The following is a 22466-nucleotide window of genomic DNA, read 5'->3' on the forward strand; positions in this document are numbered from 1 at the left end:
GACCTCTGTGATTTGCTGACAACACTGCTGGGAGCACAGCAGCTTGCTGCTAGGAGGTTTGAGGCTGGAGATAGGTTAGCCTGCCCTAGCTCTGTGGCTGAGGCTTCTGTGGGCAGCTTGGGACCACCACTGCTACTTCTGGAAAGTGTGAGATGGGGGATGGGATGGCTCGTTGGGGCTCTGTGAGCAATGCTGTTGTGGGCAGACTGGCCCACTGCTAACTCCTAGCTGGGCTTCCCCTTTCCCAGAAGGGAAAGCAGGCATTCCCTTCTTTTCTTGCTTCCTTCCTCCTACCCTAATTCCTCTCTTTCTGTGTCTCTGTCTCTCTCTTCCTTCCTGCTTTCTTCCCTTTTTTCCTTCCTTTCTTCCTCCCTCCCTCTTTTCTATACTCCCTTCCTCCCTGCTATCCTTCCTCCCTCCCTCCCTCCTTTTTATCTAGTTCTGTTGGCAGTTTAGAATTGCAAGGCCCTCCAGTCCCAGTCAGGAGTATATAGAGAATAAGAAAACCCAGGGAACTCACAAGATGTCCTTCTTAATTCCTGAAGTACCTAGCCAGTCCACCTCCTTCTTTCAGAGTTCTTTTATGATTTCCCATTTAATTATTTCCAGATAATCTAAATTACGTTGTATTTAGAGGGAAGGAGCAGGGATAAGTGAGTTTTTGTCATCTTATCCCAGAATTGGAATCCACTAAATGCTTTTTTAGAAATGGATTATTTAATTTGCTCTTCAAAATCCTATCACTAATTAAAAATGCAAAGAAGCAAAGTAACTTGTTTAAGGTGACACAAACAACTCATGGTGAAAGAAAGATTGATACTCAGACTGTCTAACTCCAGAGGTTCCCTGCCCTGCCTCAGATTCCCCACGGCTACTCATGAACATTAGAGCAGGGACTCTCAGCCCCCTTCCTATTCCAGCACCCCTAGAAAACTATTCCCACCAGATGATAAAGTAAAAGGAATCAGAATCTAACTGGAAGGTTGAGTTAGTTCCATATAAGGTCCATTTAAAATTCACTCTCATGTGGCATGAAGCTACACAGTAATAAGTTCAAAGGAACTCATGCAAACTCACTGTGTTGGTAAATATTCCCTGAGCAAAAATGCCTAACACAAAGTAAAGAAAATGACTTGCAGGATACCACTAAGATCTATAGTTCCTATCATAGGGCTACAACATAGTAGGCCCTTAGTAAATATTCCTTGACTGATAATCAAAATGAACCATTCCTTTTAAATACGAGATGAGCCCTGGCTCAAACTACCTCCCACGACAGTGTCCCTGAAACAAATAACCACATCATGACACCCTGTGGAATATTTGAGACACTGCACTCAGCAAATTCTACAAAAGCCCCAATTCAAATGGACAGGAAGAAAGCAGAAGAGAAAACAGCTCTGTGAAGCACATAATCAATATTTAAAGGTCTAGAATGTCCCTTTATCATCAGCAGTCTTACTCCAATGGGTAAGCCTCTACACTAAAAGTGTCTACTTCCCATGGTTGGTGCTTATCTGAATTCCAGAGCATTTATATGATTTCCTTTCTTTTAAAACTAATTTTAAAATGTGATCCAAACCATAACCAAGACAGCATGTTTCCAAATAGTATGGAATTTTGTGTAATTTTCCTTTAGACATAAAATGAATAGGCAGCAAATTTAAAACATCCCCAAATTGTTCTAAGATGGAGCATCATGAAAATGTCCAATGATAAAATGACAGACAAGAGCCAAGGGAGCTCTTAGAAACACTCATGATGTAAAAATATTAATAAGTGATTGTTGTAATCTAAATCTTCATGGTTTGCTATCCATGGCTAAACTTACTGAGCGGATGGCAGGGTGGTTAAGAGGTCTGGAGCCTCCTAAAGAGAAAATTTTCCTAATGCCGTGCAAACTCATTTCTGCTGACTATCATGATAAAAAGCAGATTTTACTTTTGTTTTCCACATAAAAAACTGAAAACTCATCAAATTTAGAAACAAAAATATTGCATTTTTTCATATTTCATACTCCCCAAAAGAAAAAGGTAAAAACAAAATAAATACATGGAAATCACTATAAGCAGCAAAAGTACATCTGCACACACACTAAACAGGAAATAATTTTAAATTTTTTGACAGGCTCATTTTGTTGTATATCAGAAATTGACAGAACATTGTAAATCACAATAATAAAATTTTTAAAAAATTTTATGATACTAATTTTATCTGAAAATCAGAGATATATATATATAACCTTATATAGCTTTTATATCAGGATTCAACCATGCATACACCTTTCATTTTCATGGATTTCTTCGTTTATTCAAATAGTTATCTGACATCAGAAAAACTGATTTGCTTATTGGAACACACAAAACACACAAAGAAAATAGGAATTAAAAAGGAAATAATGGAACAAATAAAAAAATTTTATGAAATCCTCAAAAATCACATGAAAATCATGCATAGATGATTCTGATTCTAAGAAGTATACAACCAATTTTCTGCAGAGTTTCATTTATACATTTTTTGAGATATTTACAAATTCATTTTTCATTCTCTAAACTTGAAATTTAGTTAGCAAGATACTACCTGCCTTTTGTGCTTGTTTTGTTGCTATTGAATTCCTAGGCTGCAATGCTACTGCAACTTTAAATTTTAAGTGCATCATCTAATCTTCACTATTTAAATAATGTATATTTTAGTAATTAAAAATTGCTATTAAGATCACTCAAAAAATCATTAAACTCTTCAGGATAAAAGTATTTTCTTGTCCACACACTGTCAATAAACAAAGTGCTAATCTTGTCACTTTTTTGGCCACTGTCTCTGGAATGCTTCTTAAGTACTCAAAGGATTAAATTAAATCTCACCTGCAGACAGGCTTTACAATTCAGCCAAAAACCTATTTCTCAAAGGAAAATTACTTTCATTATCTTAAGTTAAAACCAAAGATTCTGTCCTCTGGAATTTGCAGGAAAATAGCAGCATCAAAGAAAACAACTTACTTCAAGAGAGTTTGTTCTTCAAGACTCTGTCTAAAAGAATTATTTAAGAGGGAATTCATTAGGGGAAATATTTTCTCAAGGTCATTCTAAGACAGCCATAAAACTGTGTCAGTTAAATTACTTCAAGTTGATGTCTTTTCACAATTTTGACTGTCTTCTTGGAGTTTTAAGAGGCTTTTTATTTTTAAAGAATTATCTTATTTATAGTCCTTATTTTGAACTCTAAACTTGGCTTAGGGTCTTTTGCTTTTTTAAGAGATATATAATTTTATGAGCTAAACATTTGAAACCTATGGAGGGAATAAAAATAAAATTTATTTCTTTTGAGTTCAAAAATGAAATAATAGAAGAAACTGAATTTGAGATTAAAAGTATGATGTGTTGGCAGGGGAAATGACAGTACTCTAGCACTCAAGAAACTATTTTCTGACTTAGAGTATTCTATCTATGCTCTTTAATTTAATTTAAGAAATATTTAATAGGATAAAATACTCACATTGCAGAAAATTTCCTCCTAAGTGATAGCATTTCAAAAATGTCCCCAACATGTTGTTGTAAGAGCCACTGCAGGGAGGATTAGGACGTGGTTCATTTTTGGACTCTTGCATCTACTTCCTAAATAAATAAATTCTGGCTTTATATCCCCCAAATCAAACACAAACCCAAAGGAAGGACAAGGAGATGAACTACTAGACTGAAAAATAGAAACATTATGTCAAAGTACCCTACATCATTAGTTGCAGACAATTTATTTTGTTATTGGTTAGTATCCTTCATGCTAAATGTTCTGTCCCCTACAGCAAATGTTCTATTTCAAAAACATAGTACATGTGCCGGAAATAGAAACCACCAAAGAAATACCTCAGGTGGCTACAGAATGTATTTGTGGTAGATTAGAAAAATGTACATTATTACTGAAGCTCAGTACGTACGAATTTCACTATCAATAAAATTTGTGAAATAACCCACCAGTGGATCAAAATTCTTTGTCGGTTGGAATAAAAGCTTTGTGAAATAGAGGGTAAAGTATATTTCACCATCATCAGGCTATCTCTAAAAGAAGGTTCTGTTATATGCAAGTGGTAAAGGCAAGATCTGAAAAATCACTTTTTATTTTCATCTTAGAAACAATAAGAAGTATAAGCAAACAGTAATAGTTCTTCAAATACATACGAGAGCAGCATGACCTATAGGGAGATCATTCTGTAACTTAGTATTTTTTCCTTTAATTTTTATATTTGACTCTTTAAACAATATGCTTTATCTATACTTGGCAAAACTTGCCCCAGCCTAAAGCTTCCAGAGCCCAGTCTTAAATGGCTCTGTCAGGACCTCAAAGATATATCCTACCTTGCCCCAGCTCTCCTTCACTTCAGATGGATTTCTTTAGGGACATAATCCTGCATGTCATTCTGACTAAAGCCATGGTGTCATGCCTGAGCTTCACAAATGTTATACAGTAATTCTGATCATCTTTAACATTTATCTAAAATATTTTAGAAACTAAGCAGGAAAGAATCTCTGGGAATGAAGAGTTTTCATGAGGTTAAGGCCAAATCCCTTCTCAAGAATTTTTTGAAACACAATGAGTTACGTTCTTCAATGGAACAAAAGGGTGGGTGCCAAAAAGCCCACAAGAATGTAATTCAGCAACCTTTGAGACACTAGCATCCAAATGATTTAAACAACTAAACACTGTTGGGGTCCCCAAGGGATAATCTATCCCTATCACTCACTGTTTTCTGATGAATCACACACCTGCAAAAAATATAATCAATTATTGAAATACAAAAAGTATCCAAAACAGTATGGCTTCAAATTTGACCACATAATAAGAATCATCTCGATACCTAATAATCAGATCCTTGGGTCCCAAAACCATAGGAGCTGACTCTTCAGATCCAAGGAGAAGTTCAGCAATCTGCACATTTAACAAGTGCTACAAGTGATTTTAATCTAACAGTTTAAGGACCAAAGTTTTGGGAACACTGAAAAGGAAACTTTTTATATCAAACTGAGTCCAGAAAGAATAGTGACTACCCATTTTCCCCTCAATCATCTTCTTCAAGAAAAATCAATAATAATTTCCCTCAGTTTCTCATAACCAAAGTTACTTTTAAAAGGTCTGAGAAGTCAAAAAGCCTCTCCAGAATATGGATCCAGGCAGAGGATGGGTGAAAGAGTTCCTTTTCCCTTGTAACTTCCTTAGAATGAACAGCATATACATCAGTGGTATTTGAATTTGATAGGAACATCTTCTATGAGAAAGCAAGGGCCTGTGAAGATCCGATCTCCCTGAAAGACTTTAAATGTGAAGTCAGCAGTTACATGGCAAACCTTACCCACAGCCTACCTTCACTTAGAACCAATTGGAGGCCGAAGATATAATCAAGAGGCTAAAGATATAACAAGCACCCATTGAAAACAATGAGATCTGGAAAATTCTAGTGGACAGAACTTCAGCATAAGTGAAACAGGATTCTGTATATTCTCTGCCTCTTTAGTTCCTGGTAAAGGGATTTCATGGGATCTTAAATGTATTGGAAGAAAAGTAGCACAAAAAGATTATGAAGAGCAAACCTGTAGGCCTGTAGTTTAAACTGTGGGGTTGGACAGACAAGCCAAAATGGTTAAGCAGACCTTTCATTTTCTTTTCTTCAAAGTTTACCATCATTCCTTCCAGCAGTAACCATCTGCATTTGAGAGGTCTGATTGCAGCACATGTAGAATCTAAAAAACAAAATAACTTAGACTCCAGATTAATTTAGCTAATGGAAAGAGGTCTGTCTTCTGCAAAGTGTCAAAAATTCAATCTCATCTGCTAGTCTAACACTCAAGGAAATCTAAACTGCTTCTTTTCCCAATTAGATTCAGAGTCCCCTAAACTTTCCTAGGAGGCTAGTCTTGTTCTGAAATTGGATATTTAAGGAAGCAGTCTGCTTTTGTTTATGCACTTTTGTTTCCTATTAAGATCTAGAATGTGTTTTGTTCTTTCATTGTCCAAGGATGCTTCTCCACATAATTTGTGACCTCACAGACTGGTGTTTCAAGATGGCCATCGACAATTTCTATCCTTTGTTAACAAACTTCTCTGGTCCCCTAATGCTGTCTTTTATCAGAAGACACAATAAGAGTTAGTGACTCAAATCTAGATTATCCAAAGGTGCCACACTACACTGCAAAATTTTATGCAAAAGTATGTTAAAATGCAAGGGGCTGCTGCAAAGCAGAGGCATCTTTCCAAAGGAAAGTAGATCAGGGCTCCTAAGCCAGATACTTTACCAATAATTAGTTAATGCGTAGTGTGAACTGACTGTGAAACCAAATGCAGCACTTAAAGCACACAACATATTTAAATAAGCCCTTAGAATAAAATTAAGAGGGAAATGGGAAATATTTGAAGTGTTTCATCCTAGGAAAGGTACATGGAGTTACTGGTATGTCCCTTCCAAGGTGGCTTACATACTTACATATGCTTTTTTTTTTTTTTTTTTTTAAGAAAAAGATAGCTATAACTTAAAAATTTAAAAAAAAAAAAGGCACTTTGCCTTCATGCTTAAATTTCCACAGGCTCTCTCCTCTAAGGTTTCCTCTTTTCCATGATTCAGTAATTGCTGGCAAGAGGGGCCACTTGCACCTCAAAATAAGGGGCAAGTGGCTAATTATTTCTGTACAAGCCCATCTGTAAACTCAATCAGTTGCAGATGTAGAACTGTACCCACAAAAAAAGAGCAGCTTCTATACCAGAGAAGCCTAAATGCAGTGGGAACCCAATAGGGGTAACATAATAATAACCCCACAATAGAAATGAGGTACATCCCTACTTAGTCTCCAAAATGTGCTGCCTTGGTGATTTTCTTTAAAACAAATAAATAAGAACCACAAAAAAAACCACAATTATATTCAGATAAGCAAGTCAAATCTTCTCATGATACTTATCTTGCTCTAAAGTCTTAAGTTCCTTCAGTGTTTGGCCTAACTCTACCTCAGTCTTTTTTTTTTAATCCAAGGAGGAAGGGACACGAAGGAAATATCCAGAGGGAGGCCTCCCACACCAGGTGTTGTCTGCTGATTGAAACCTCATGACAACTCTATGATTTGGTGGTAATAATCCCTATTCTACAGACAAGGAAACCATCACATTTCTACTAGATAAAAAAGTAATACTTGAACTCAAGTCTGTCAGATTCTAAACACTGTTCTTTTCTTCTTTTTTAAAATCAAAGTCACCTAGTCACCACTTTAATTTTCAATGTTTAACGTCAATTGCACACAACTTGCTCAAGAACAACTCTTCTATAAGCGTTTATTCAAGACTGGTCTGACTACATACTATTAACACTTTCTTTTGGCCCTCTCCCACAGACACTTATAAAACAATGCATGGTAAATTGTTTATTAATAAGAAAATCAAGGCATCTTATTACCAAATGTCTGATTGGTAATATACATTACCAATGTATATTATTATAATATTACCAATATAATATACAATGTATATTATATATAATATATAGTATACAAACACACACACATAAATATATATAAATCTATTCAGTATTGAGCTAATATTTGTTTGCCAGATATCTTAGCAGTCCTGGTAAAGAAGCTAGACAAGCTCTCTGCCCCCATGGCACTTACGCACATTAGGGGACAAAATTAATAAGCAAGTCAACAAATTCTCATAAAACACAGTAACTTAAGATAGTGATAAGTACAAAGTCTTATAGGGAAAAATAAATAAATAGATAGAGAATGATAGGGGTTGGAATGGAGTTATACCAGATGGGGTGCTCAGGAAGACTTCTTGGAGGAGGTGACATCTGAGCAGAAACATGGATGCTATGAAGAACCAACTGGGGAGAACTGCAATGCAGCCCCTGAGGTAAAAAGTAGACAGGGAAGCTTAAGAACAGCAAGAAGGCTTCACAAATACAGACCAATTGACAGCATCATATCATTTAGTAACAAAGGGACATGATTGAAATCTCTGCAAAAACTAAGGCAGTCATCCATTCTTTTGCTGTTTATTCAATCATTCATCTAACAGATAAATTGAGGACTGTCAAATTATATGATTTACAGAATTATGTCTAGGCGTCTAGTCTAGGAGTCAGTTTAGCAACAGTGTATCAGAGGAGAAACCACAGAGAGAGCAGAGAATCAAAAACTGATACCCGGAGACCAAACAGAATCTTCCCCCTCAAATCCAGACAGTGCCAAGGTAAACTCACTATTTGTGGGCAACCCTCTGAGGTCAAGCTGGTCAAATAGTGTTCAGTCTCAAACACTATGGGTGGGATGCAGGACCATGCTCTTCAACTTTAGAGAAGGTGGGATTCTGTTTTAAGGGGTACTACAAGGTTTCAATCAATTCTGAAGGGGGGTTGTACCTGCAGCAACAAGAAATTGTGTGATGCAGAAAACTAGAGAGGCTCTCTACACTCAGCCATCATCACATATGACAATATATGCAGGCCTGTGAGAAGCTGGAATTCTCCCAATTAGCTGAGCAACATAAAGCAACTAATTTGGACATTCCAAGCTTCAGAGTTCTAATCTCTCTAACTGAAATGATAATGTTTCTGCAGCTATCCTCATTTATTCAACAGATACTAGGTGAACAATGGATACCTGCTAGGTATTGGGACACAGTAGTGAACAACACAGTTCCTATGTTCAAGGAACTTCACATCTAAGGGAAGAATACCCGAAATCAGACAGGGAATTACAATACAGTATCATGTTATAAGTAAGTATAGATTTATTGTGGCACCTAAGATAGAGCATCTACCTCATTCTGCGGGATCAATAAAAATGTCCTGCAGAAAGTGACAACAAAGCTGATACTCATGGGACAAGAAAAAATTAGCAAGCTGGGAAATGAGGTGACAAGAAAGGAGAATGTTCCAGTCTGAGGAAAGAAAGCTTGCAAGGAATGGAAGCAAGAGAGAACAATGATTTATTCTTGGACCTGGAAGTAGTTACAAATAGCTGGAGGAGAGAGGGAAAAGAAGGGTGATGGGACAGATGAAGCCCACATTTTAAAGGTGTTGTGAGACTCCTAAGGACCTTTATCCCAACGACAATGGGCGCCTTTAAAGTCTGGAGCATAAAGATGACATGACTCAACTTGTGTTTGATAAAGATAGTGCTGGCTGGTGTGGATGAATGTATAGGAGGGGTTGAGTGCAAGCAGGAAGGGAAAGCGCCCCCCTGCCACACCAGCCGTGCAGGCAAAAGTACTGTGAAGGGGTGTCCAATTTGACAATGACTGAACCACTTCAACAGTGACAACTTGTTTGAACAGACAAACAAGTGCAGGTCATCTATTCAACTGAACACTACTGATATTCCACAGACTAACCATCAATGCATGGATGAATCTCAAAGGCATTATCCAAGTAAAAGGAGCCAAGTCAAAAAAGGTTACATTATGTATGAGTCCACTTACATGATATTCTGCAAAAGGCAAAAATAGTTGGACAAAGCAAGAGATCACTGGTTGCCAGCAGCTGAGGCTAGCTGCAAAGGGGCACAAAGGAATTTTGCAGGATAATAAAACTATTGCCAAGGGTTGAGGGTGGGGAGAGGGATGAATATGTGGAGCAGAGAGGACAGTGAAAATATTTTTTATGATACTATAATGGTAGGTTCTTGTCATTATAATTTGTCCAAACCCATCAGCAACCACTTTTTTTTTTTTACTATCTCCAACATTTTGTTGTATGCATCTTTAAGTGCATAATTATATACCAAAGAGAATATACTCTACTGTATATAAATTATATACCATATTTTTAAGTCACCAGATCCCTAAAAAGTGCTTATAGGTCTAAAGGTTGTCTCACCTCACTTGCAAAAAGAGCTGGAGAAGTGTTGGGGTCAGGGTTGAAATACAGGCTTACCTACAAGACACCCCCCACATACACTCACCTGCAAACTGGCCCTGCCTAACTCCCAGCCTCTTCTCAGTCCTTCCTCTTTTCTGTATTCATGCTGAATTCTCAAACTGTTAAGCTCCTTCACCCCCACCCTCTCTGGCTCAGCAAACACCTTGCTTTCTTTGTTCCCTCCCCTGGTCGCCCTGAGATATTTCCCCCCGCCCCCGGACAAGGGAAAGCCTCCCTCCTCACCCCCGACTCCTGCTCTCTTATGCACTCAGCACCCACATTTCTCCATGACACTCTCTGCATCTATGTCAAGTCACTAACTCCACATTCATAAGTATAACTTGACTTTTCAAATTGACTATCATTTCTACTAGCTGAAAGGAATAGGGGAGGGAATCCATCTCTGTTGTCTATATTCCAAGCCCCTAGGACACAATAAGAGTTCAATACACAAGTGTTAAGTGAATTTCAATAAGCTGCTCATTAAAAATACTAAAATGCTGAAAATGCTCTGGAATGTCTTCCTGATTTTTTTAAGTTAGTAGTTATGGAAAGCAAATAAGAAACACTTAAAAGAGAGAAGAAAGCTTCTTCCCCACTCATTTCCCTGATGCATGCAGCTAAAATATTCAAGATAAGGCCATACAGTTGGCATTTATTTACAGTTCAGAAGGAGGCGCTTCCCTAGGCTGTAGTCTTAAGTGGAACCTTGCACTGCTTATTTCAGAATGAATGCAACTCCTGATGTGTAGCTTCAATAAGCGGCCCAGGAAAATTTTCCATGGCCCTCTTTGGAACTCAGATAAGTGCTAAAATGAAAACATTTACCAACAGATTAAGAAAGTTTCAACATTTCCATTATATACCCCTATTTTCAGGGGCTGATATGATAAGCCAGCTGTAAAACTTAATTCGAAACTAAAACTTGCCAAATAATGATAGAATGTCTTCACAGATAGTTTTAAAGAAAAAGAGAAAGAGAGAAAAACTCCAACCTTTGGCCACTTTTAAGTCACTGAATTGCCAAAAAAAGAAAAACTTAAAAGCAGTTTTCATTGTTTCTTTAAATCATCCATGTAAGAGAGAAAATACTTTTGTTTCCAACATTAATCTTCAGAACAGAGATCAGATGAGACCACTGCATAAATATGGGAAACGTTTTCACAGGAAAGTTGATTCAGGAAAATAGAATGTTGATTCCATCACCACAGTACACTGGACAGCCATTTTTAAAAAACCCCGCAAATTTAATCTCATCACATTTATTTGTCAGTTAGTGTCCCAAGATGTAGGAAACAGCAACTCCTTCTGTTCTTTACATACAATAAATTGAGCATAAACTATGCTCTCTTAGGTCCCTTATGGCCTTGGAGAGAAAAACAGACTTTGAGAAATGTGAGCAGTTCACGAAATGTCCATTTTGCTTAAAAGAAAATATAAATAAAGTCACACAATTCCAACAATGTGCCCTTGACCCAGACTGTAAAATCCCAGCACGTCTCCAACTGAGTTCAGAGGCAGCACCATCATGGATGTCCTATGGATAGTTTAACAATTATTACAGACTTGTTTGCTCTCTGCAAACTACAGATTGCTTCCAGGAAGAAAATGAAAAGGAACTTGAAATTATGTGACCCACGTGGATTCTCTTCTGGATTCTGTTCTCAACATACTTTAGGCTTTAAATTAGAGACATTAAGTAAAGAGCCAGCATTATGGAAAAAGGCAGTAAAGTGCAGGATCAGCAACTCTGGCCCACAGGCCAGTTTCCAGTCCACCACCTGCTTTTGTAAACAAAACTTACTGAAACCCAGCCATGTCCATTTGTGTACAAATTATCTACACCTGTTTTAGTGCTTTGTTTCAAATGGCTGAGTACATAGTTGCAATAGAGACCATCTAGTCCTTTAAGAAAATACATGATAATCCCCAATGCAATGGATAGATCTGTGTGTGACCTTAGGCAGGTTAGCCAACCTCTTTGAAACTTGTATGCATCAACTGCAAAATGAGATAATAAGAATGTTTATCCCAGGATTTCCCATTGTAGCTCACATAGTCTCTGTGAGGATGTGGGTCAATCCCTGGCCTTGCTCAGTGGGTCAATCCCTGGCCTTGCTCAGTGGGTTAAGGATCTGGCATTGCTCCAAGCTGCAGCATAGGTCACAGATGCAGCTCAGAACCAGTGCAGCTGTGGCTGTGGTGTAGGCCTCAATTGCAGCTCTGATTTGTCTTAGCCTGGGAACTTCCATATGCTGCGGGTGCAGCCATTTAAAAAAATAAAAATAAAAAAAAAAGAAGAAGAATATTTATCCCGTAGGATAATAAGGTGGCTACAGGAGTTAATACAACTGTATAAAAATGGGGGGGGGGTTAAGAGCTGGCACCTGAACTTCATTTGGGTATAAAATTGCCCTCACTTTGAGAAATAGGAAATATTACATAGTCCTTTTTCTGTGGAAAAGATGAGGAGGTGAAGGTGTGGTCTATAGGAGAGAGAAGAGCACAAAGACCTGGACTCCATTATAGTCAGGTAAACTAGGGCTAAGGTGTGAAGCTAGTTAGATACTCCAGGAAAAGAAAAGGGCCAGAGACAGGGCTCAGCAACTAGGCAAGATGGTGAAATAAGCAGACAAAGGTGCCCAGTGAGAAACTCCACATGATGAAGCAGCAGAAGCTTTTACAAGAAGCAGAAAGCCTGACCCATTGTGACCTACTTTCCCCTCAAAGTTTTCTGAAAGACTGCTGAGCCCTCACATGCCTTATGTGAGTGGTTAAGAGTAGAAAGTAAAGGAAGGGGACTATGTTCCACAACTGGGTGAACAGAACAACCAGACCCAAGTAAGGAGATACAGGAAAGCTCAAAAGTAAAACAAGGGTGGAAATTCACAACTGAAGGGCATCTAAAGGGTAAGAGACTCTGGGGATGGTGAGGACTCCTGGGAAGGGATGGACTTCTTACTAGATATGGGATAGGACAAGCAAGCTGTATTCATCTCAAAGGACAAACTCAGTTGGTACTTGAGTTACATTCATCAGGAACTTAGCAGAGGAACTGACACAAAAGATTGCTTTCCTGATCTTTCATATTGCCTTTGAACTTATAATTTTTGTTCTTGTTTACGAGGAATCAGAATAGCTGATTCCCATTGCTTTTCTATCTCATAACCCTAATCAAACCATTTGACAACTTTTAACCTTTAACTACTTTTTAAAATCTAGACTTTGGCTTCCCCATCTATAAAAATAGCAGCCCTGATGACCCTATAGCATTGTGGAGGGGACCGAATGGGACAACATATACCCTATGAAAACTGTAAAGCCCCACCCCAAAGTAATGTGGCAACATTAAGAAGTAGTTGACTTTTGGTAAAACATTAACCACTCTAACCCCTCAAACCAAAACTTGAAAGATCTAGAAGCAATTTACATCTTCTCCCCCCTGAATTCTAGGCGATAAAACTGGTAACCTCTTCAAAGTTGCAGTAGGAATACGAAGAGACAGACAAGCAAACTGCAGCTCATGGTCCCCTCTTCCAATAGCCTGAGATCATTTATTCAAAATGTGGTATATATACACAATGGAATAGTACTCAGCCATAAAAAGAACAAAATAATGCCATTTGCAGCCACATGGATGGAACCAGAGACTCTCATACTAAGAAAAGTCAGAAAGAGAAAGACAAATACCACATGATATCACCTATATCTGGAATCTAATAAAAGGCTGAACCTTTCCACAGAAAAGAAAATCATGGACTTTGAGAACAGACTTGTGGTTGCCAAGAGGGAAGGAAAGGGAGTGGGATGGACTGGCAATTTGGGGTTAATAGATGCAAACTATTGCCTTTGGAAGGGATAAGCAATGAGATCCTGCTGTGTAGCACTGGGAATGATATTTAGTCACTTATGATGGGCATGATAATGTATATATGTATGTGTGACTGTTACCTTTCTGTACAGTAGAAAATTGACAGGCACTGTAAACCGGCTATAATGGAAAAAAATTGTTTAAAATAAAAAGTGCTTCTAAATCATCTGTCAAATCTTCCTTCAAGTTCCTACTAAGTTAAACTTTGCAACAGCTATCAATGGTATGGCAATCATTATAATCATTTGTCTTTTAAAATTAAGTCATACTCTTTTAGGAAAATGGATGAGAATTATTCATAAAGTCATCATTTTAATAAAGTTGTATCCAGTACCTCCATCCCAAGCTAGGACTATAGGGCTATTTATTTAGGGGATGTTAGTGCTTAAAGAGAAATAGCAGGACTATGCCCAAACATGGCCCAAAGTGATGAATCTGCTTTGAAGTTGAAGAGGAAAAGTAACACTGCTAAAGAGGGAAAGGGGAGTTCAAGGGTTTCAAAATAAAAATTCTAAAGAAACTCCATTTCAAACCACTACAATCAATTTTATTTTGAGATAACCTATGAATGAATTCTAGACATGGAACATGGTGAACAAACAATAACACTGGATAAATGACTGAATAAGTACCATTCATATATATGATTCTTAGTATATAGAAACATGATTGGCTATTGTGTACTAAGTGTTTATTATGCCCCATATACTCTGCTGAATATTTTGAATATTTGTCATCCCATCTCACTCTCCCAACAATCCTATGGGGAAAAAAAAGTGTTCTTATTTTATCAGGGAAAAAACTGAGGTTTTATTAAAGGGGTAAAATAATTTGACAAAGTCCATCCACCTCATAGGTCACTGGTTCAAGATACTATCTATCAATAAAAACATGGGCCAAATCTTTTAGAATACGGTAAAATCAAGTGGTTTTGTTAATTCCCAAGCAAGCAAGATGTAAAAATCAATACAGTAGCATAATCATAATCATAATCATAATACAGTAGCTTGTTTAGAAGACACTTCAATATTTATTCATTCATTCAAAATTGCCCTCATGCTCAGTATATGTAATTACCTATCGAAAAGCAGTTACAATCTGATGTGGGCCAAAGGCTGGTCTTCAGAGGTTCACAGTGCTCACAGCAGTGCAATGTAATTCAATATTCCAACACAGGGGCTCCCAGAGATGATGCTAGTGTTGGGTTGCAGCACTTGGTGCCTCAGGTGAGTCATGGGCCCTCTGTGTATAAACTATCAAAACCTTACTATACTTAAACTGAAATGCCGAACATGGCAACCTGGGCCCCCTTAATCAACATCTGCTCAACAATTTGCTTTTTTGTACCAGCCAGCAAAGGGAATGTGATATGGCCTCCCTGCCATAAAGCCTGGGTAGGCCGAGCAAATAACTGACCTTGCGCATTCTAGATGAGATGGCAGTGTTCCCTGATGGGGAGGGCAGACATAAGGAGAAAAGACAGGCATCAGTTGCCATCAAGTTTCAGAGATTTTTCTCTCAGCAGAATAGCAAACGAAGCATGTTACTCTCCTCCCTTCCAAGGAGTGATATCACCTTTTTTCAGACAGTAAAATTCATGGAAAGTGAAATGGTTTGATTATCTTTAGCACCAGCAAATTTTATGGTAATCCATGGCCAAATATATTTATGTCTGGTTCTGATATACATTAGCTTCTATTGTTCAGTGGAAATTTGACATAAAAGACATCAGTTATCATCTGCCCCGAAGAGCTCAAGAAGTTCTTTTCTATATAACAGGAGAGACAGACAGCCTGCATAGGTAAGGGAGGCTGGCTTCCAAATGTGCTACCCTCTGGAAGTCCTTTAGCCCCATCATTGGCACAACCCAGGTGAAGAGATTCTTCTTATTTTTGTCAAACTGATTCTATCTCCACCTCTTGGCCCATCCTGCCCCAAGCTCTTTCCACATGCACTTGTCCCTCTGAGTTGAGGGTTGCCCTACTGTGGTTGGTACCATCTGCCCACATTCCAACAACAACAGCAACAGGGGTGGATCCAAATTGGGCAGGGCCTAAAATGAGTGGAAGTAAGAAAAGCTCATTTCAGAAATACACAAATATCTTAATTTTGCAAATTAAAAAGACAAACAAACATGAGAACATGCTGCCAGGGCTTTGGAAGAGACCTATAGACCTATAGAAGGGAGGAACCATAAACTTGAGCATAATTAGGTTCCAAATAAATTCATTTCTGTTAAGTAATAACCAGTGCTTATTGAGCAATGTCCAGAAATCCCTTGCCAGGCAACACCTAACTACTTGCCTTATGACAATCTTTCCTTTACCTCAAGACAAATACTTCGGAAAATATGTCCCTAGAGGATACAAGGTTGGGCTGCTCCATTCATAAGGGATAATTTGTATCAGTTCCCATAAGGGGAGGGAAGGAAGGCATGAAATGCCATTGGCTCTTTATCGCTTTCTCAGAGTCACAAAGATGTTTGCATGCTTGCTACAACTTAGTGATACTTCTCTTGAGAAACAAGAGAAACCTACTTCTCAATGCCCCAAATAAGAAAAGGGGAGTCAACTCAGTGGCCCCACTGTCAACTGTCTCAGATATAAGAGAAAGATACAAATAAACAACAGGATTGATCAGGTCTCCTAGCACCACCCAGACACAGAAGAAACTCACACAAAGGGCATCAGTCTTCAAAAGATTTGAAGTCAATTTTCATGATAACTGGCCATTACTTAATAGTATCTAATAGAAAATAGGATCATTTGGAAAGTATTCTCTGGTGTTGATCTTATAGAGGTTCTCAATCGTACATTCACCTCCTTATAAAAAGAATCAGTACAGTAAGAGTTCGGAAAGAATAAAAGTATCTACTCTGATCATTTGATTAGAAATGCTCCTTTTAAAAGGATTCATTAAGATCCAGGCACTCTGCTGGGCCCTTTCTCTCTGGTATCCGTACAATTTCTCTATGAGGTGGGAACTATGATCATGTTTATCACAAATATTAGGAAAACTGAAGGTGAGAGCAGCTAAAGAACTGGTCTAAGCCATGATGTCAAAACAGTAGAAGCCAGGAAGTTCCCATCTGTGGCACAGCAGAAACAAATCCAACTAGGAACCATGAGGTTTCGGGTTCAATCCCTAGCCTTGCTCAATGGATTAAGGGTCCAGTGTTGCTATGAGCTGTGGTGTAGGACTCAGACTTGGCTCAGATCTGGTGTTGCTGTGGCTGTGGCTGGCAGCTGTAGCTCCAATTAGACCCCTAGTCTGGGAACTTCCATACGCTGCAAGCACGGTCTAAAAAAAAAGCAAAAAAAAAAAAGGAGTTCCCATCGTGGCTTAGTGGTTAATGAATCCAACTAGGAACCATGAGGTTGCAGGTTCGATCCCTGGCCTTGTTCAGTGGGTTAAGGATCCAGCATTGCTGTGTGCTGTGGTGTAGGTCACAGACGTGGCTCGGATCCCGCATTGGCTGTGGCTCTGGTGTAGGCCAGCAGCTACAGCTAGGATTAGATCCCTAGCCTGGGAACCTCCATATGCCATGGGAGCAGCCCGAGAAAAAGCAAAACGACAAAAAAAAAAAGTAGAAGCCAATTTAATCCTGGATGTTTTCTGCTTCCCATTTCCCAATAAAAGATGATTTTTTTCTTTTCTCACCTGTCCTCCTTTCTCCAACACAAATACACATCCTAAACAATGGCTATTAAATCTTTTCTGTGTGAGTATGCAATGAAAACTTTTATTTCACCAGCTAATAAAAAACAAAAATCAATCAGAATCCATTCTATACCTTGTAACTCACATTTGTTTTATATATTTTTTCTATTGTACAGCATGGTGACCCAGTTACACCTACATGTATACATTCTTTTTTCTCACATTAAGTGTTCCATCATAAGTGACTAGACAGAGTTCCCAGTGCTACACAGCAGGATTCCATTGCTAATCCATTCTAAAGGCTATATTCCACATCTATTTACCCCAAGCTCCCAGTCCCTCCCACTCCCTCCCCTTCCCCCTTGGCTTAAATTAAATCTTTAAAATGTTTATTTTCTGTATTTTAATTTTAGCTGTAATAAAACATAACAAAATTTATCATCTAAACCACTTTTAATAAGTGTACACTTCAGGAGCATTAAGTACATTGGCTTTTTTGTGTGCTCATCACCATAACCATCTACAGAACCCTCTTCATCTTGCAAAACTAAAACTGTGTACATATTTAAATAATAACTGTATCTTAACACTCTGGAGCTGTTTATTTTTTTTGAATTTGTCAGTATCCAGCCCCACAGTGCGTAAGTACATCTTGGCCTTGCTTTAAGCCTATAGAACATTCAGAACTGTTGGATTCTTCTCAATTGCAAAACCTACAGCAAGACCTTAGCTCACTGATTAGGCTTCTGACTTAGCTGTCTGATTCTTCAGCCTCTCTAAAATTTTTCCCAAAATGCAACACCATAGTAACTTCCCAGAACCTTGTCTTCTTCTGTCAAATTGGGATAAATTTAGGATGTAACTGTCATGAGGGTGCCATAAAGAATAAAAGAGATACTCATTCAATATAATCTGTAAATATCTTTTTCTTATTGCACTAAAATGATTTATATAAGACAACAGAAAGAGAATTATTTGACTGTATGGGGAGAATTAAAACAAACAATTCCTGGTAACAATAATCCAGAAAAAGCTATTTATTCACCTTCTATTATCTTTCAAAGGCTAATCTGTGTACTTGGGCTACATCAGTACACAGAACACACAACAATCCTTTGCCATTGTGGAACTTAGACTACAGCAAAGCAAGGCAGATAAAACATAATAAATACAATTAATAAGTAAATAATAGAGCATATTGGAAGGCGAAATACTATGGGAAAAAAAAGAACAAATAGAGCAAGGAAAGAAGGATAACGACTGCTGGGGTGGAGGCAAGCAGGATCCACTATTGCATAAGGCGGTCAGGGTAGGCCTCACTGAGGTGACAGTAGAGGAAAGACTTGGAAGTGGTGAGGAAGTTACCCTTATAACATGTACCTAAGACATGCACAGAAGAACTGCTTGGTAAATATTAGCTACTACTGTTAAATAAAATAATAATCACAATGATGATAATGATCATAGATACCTTCTTGATTTTTGCCCCCAGAAGTTCTGACAAAGCTGTAAAAGTGAACAATTAAAATTTTATTAATTTTCTTTGTGTTCTGTTCACACTAAATTTTTCTCTAAATAATTGATTTCTCCTTATCAGGCACACTCACAGTGATGTAATCAATTTGATTTTCAGACAAGCCCTTGTAAAACAAATCATCAATTCAGATTACAAATTTATGTATTAAGATATCCCAGACTTTATAATCAGCTGTCCTTTAGTTATAATTCCCAATATCCAAACATAAGCTAAAGTCATGACTATCTGAAAAATCCATCCTGAACTCACACCTCTGCTTCATGTTTAAAGAGACACATACCTGGATAAGGCAGATATACAGACCTATGACTTGTGTTCCTAATTTTTGAGACCCATGGACTTATTTCAAAGACTGGCTCTTAGGAAAGTTGTGAAGTTGAAAAAATTTTAACTTCAGATTTATGACCTCGCTAGTGTTCACCCTACTACCCTCCAGGTACCTGGTATCCAGTAACTCCTCCAGCAACCAGACATCACTCCTAATCATCTCTTTGGATAGGCAAAGCCCCTCAGTCCTTTGACCTGATGTGACGGTCAATTTTATATGCCAATTTTGCTGGGCCACAATGCCCAGATATTTGGTCAAATATTATTCTGAATGTTGCTGTTAGGATGTTTTTGGATGAGATTTACATTTAAATCAGTGGTCTTTGGGTAATGTAGATTCCTCTCCATAAAGTAGGTTGGACTTCATCCAATCAGTTGAAGGCCTGAATTGAACAAATGACTTATTTCCCCCAAGCAGGAGAAAATTCTCCAGCAGACTGCTTTTGAATTTCATCTGCAAAATCATCTCTTCCTGGTTTAACAGAAGACTGACTGCCTTGGACTCAAACTGCAACTTCACCCGAAGTTTCCAGCCTGCCACCTCCTCCATTGGATTTTGGACTTGTACGCTCCCACAATCACATGAGGTAATTTCTCTAAAATAATTCCTTAAAATAATCACTCTCTCTGACACACACACACATATATATATATATATATATATATATATATATATATATGAGAGAGAGAGAATGTGTGTGTGTGTATACATACATACATCTATTTTTAAACCCATTCTATTGAATCTGTGTCTCGGGAGAATGCTAAGTAATGCACTGGGTCTTTACTTCCCAACCACAAACACTTTGGTCTGGGCCTTCCTACTTTCCTCTGGCCAAAGGCCAGCAAACGGATCACAGAAAGGCAGAAAGTTACAAAACTTCTTGGGCTAAGTTCTCTAGGCCTCAGATTCCCCATTTGATAAATGAGATGCCTTCTACCTTAGATATTCTCATTTTAATTCTGACATTTGCTCAGAAATCCTTCCATAATAACTTAGGAGAGCTGACTTATTCTCTGTATTTAAGTCTTTTACCCGAAATCATAGCCTATTGTGCTGCATCACAATTCTCTCCAGTTTTATAAGGAAAAAACTGTGCTTCAGTTAAAAAAAAACTATTGTTTATGGAATACCATCTCAGGTTATCTGATTTCTAGTCTTTCATTGTCTTTGAGCTATTTTGCAATCTGTGCATTGCAGACAACTCAGAGCAATGAAAAAAATTATTGCCTGTAATCATACAAATTCACACCTGTCCAGCATAGGTTACAATGACTTCTCTCTCCACTTTGAGGAAAAACCAGTTTTTCCTCCATTTGCACATTCATGTCAATATTTCTGATATATAAATATTTCTGGTGCCCAGATTCTTTACCTAGTTCTTATACCTGCCTGGTTTTTTCATCAGTTAATGAGTTAATAAGTAAGATCTTTAACACATACTCATTTTCTATGTCAGAGTCATAGTATTACCATTTTTTGAAATTTTTTTTTTTTTTTTGGTCTTTTTAGGGCTGTACCTGTGGCATATGGAGGTTCCCAAGCTAAGGGTTGAATTAGAGCTGTAGCCACTGGCCTACACCACCGCCACAGCAACACCAGATCCAAGCCACTCTGTGACCTGCACCACAGCTCACAGCAATGCCAGATCTTCAACCCACTGAACAAGGCCAGGGATTGAACCTGCATCCTCATGGATATTAGATTTGTTTCTGCTGAGCCACGATGGGACCTCTGGAAAATTATCTTTGAATAGGTTCTGTCTGCTCTGCTACCAGGAACATCTTAAGTATATTTGGGATGTTTGCTGAATGAATGAACAAATAAATGAACTAACAAATGAATACACTTTTCCCCATGAGCACGTAGGGATACTGTATGTATAGAAAGTGGTTAAGAGTAAAAAGCAAGACTACTTCATTTCATAATCTCTTGCTACTATGTAACATCTGCATTACTCACAATAATTCTCTATACCTCACCTTCCCCATTCACAAAATGGAGAGAGAAACCCCACCTCGAGTTAAAGGAAACAACCCATGAAAAAGGCTTACCACCAGGCATGGCAGCTGTATAAACATTCGGTAAATTGTACCTGTTATCATTTTAAAACAAGTTGACCATTTGGACAATTGTACACATTCTATCTCTCTACTGGCAGCCACTCGAGTGCCCCATACACAACAGGTGCTTCATAAAGGCTAATGACAGTGGTGGTGACCACAACAATACCAAAACCTCCTGGCCTGCCAAGCTTAATAAAGTGTGTTATCCATTCTTCCAGACCTCTGCTGGAGATGTTACAGACTGACCTTCTATTGATCCCCACATTGTCCCAATGGACCTTGTTGTATTGTAATTTATTACAACCACCAAATTGAATCCACATGACAGTACTCTGAGCCAATTCTCATTGAGGTTCTCCCCATCCCCTGCGCCCCCAAAGATTTGTGGAGACACTGAATTAGATGATTTACTCAATTCCAGATATTACAGCTATTGAATTCCTTTCTTTAATCTTGCACATCCACCTAGAAAACGATAAAGATGGCCTGGTATGATTTGTTCTGTACTCTTATAAATTTATTATTAATGTGGAGTCAGTAACCTTCACTTGCCTGTTCAATTCTTCCCAGCCATGGTCTTTATCTTGAGGAATTCAAGTTGCCTGTTGCTACTGACATCTCCCATATTCCTCGAGCCTTTATTCTCAGAAAGCGGCAAGTCCAGAAAGATAGCTCTCTGGTTAAAGGTATTACTGCCCATAAATAACAAGAGGACTCAGCAGATTTTACATGCAACGTTGCCAAAAGATGTCTGAGCAAATTAGCACCTCCCATGTACTGTAAGGCAATTTCAATAGCTAAGATTGACATTCTTGATTCTCCCTTCAATTCAGTACAGGGATGGTATCTCAGGCCCTTTCTCTGTCACAGCTCATTGCTTTCTTAGCATTTTGGGACATTATTTTCTACTTTCTTCTCTCCATGGGCTAGACTAATTTGTGCTGACACGCCAACTGGGAGACTTATCTAACCAAACTAGTTTGTCAATTACCATAACACTTAGCTCAGTCTCTGCTTAATTTCCATATCCTTGGCAGTAGAGGCTTTACAAAAGGGTGGAAGGAAGTTTAAGGGATGAATTATTAAAAAAAAAATTCAGCTTAAAACTCTAACTG

General features: G+C 38.1%; 1 protein-coding gene across 50 annotated transcripts in view; it reads right to left on the bottom strand.

Annotated features, from left to right (window-relative positions):
- The window catches only part of ERC2 (ELKS/RAB6-interacting/CAST family member 2), a 983951-nt gene that overhangs the window by 535209 nt on the left and 426276 nt on the right, over window positions 1-22466 (bottom strand). For 2 of the 50 annotated variants that reach the window (XR_014823369.1, XR_014823367.1), the window contains one exon: window positions 5577-5726. The exons of 45 other annotated variants lie outside the window; for them this stretch is intronic. Coding sequence is in view for 2 of the 5 variants with exons in the window: in XM_084988660.1 (XP_084844786.1) it covers window positions 7721-7876 (156 nt within the window). In the remaining 3 variants the exon portion in view is untranslated. Of the gene's footprint in view, window positions 1-5576; window positions 5727-7579; window positions 7877-22466 lie in introns of those variants that run through there. 3 more of the 50 variants (XR_014823368.1, XM_084988661.1, XM_084988660.1) reach the window with 3 other exon arrangements.

The sequence above is a fragment of the Sus scrofa genome, chromosome 13, assembly GCF_054392235.1.
Source record: "Sus scrofa isolate SSC_HxYL_T2T_F1_AM1 chromosome 13, Sscrofa_HxYL_maternal_Yorkshire_Landrace_v2.0, whole genome shotgun sequence".
Classification (NCBI taxonomy): Eukaryota; Metazoa; Chordata; class Mammalia; order Artiodactyla; family Suidae; genus Sus; species Sus scrofa.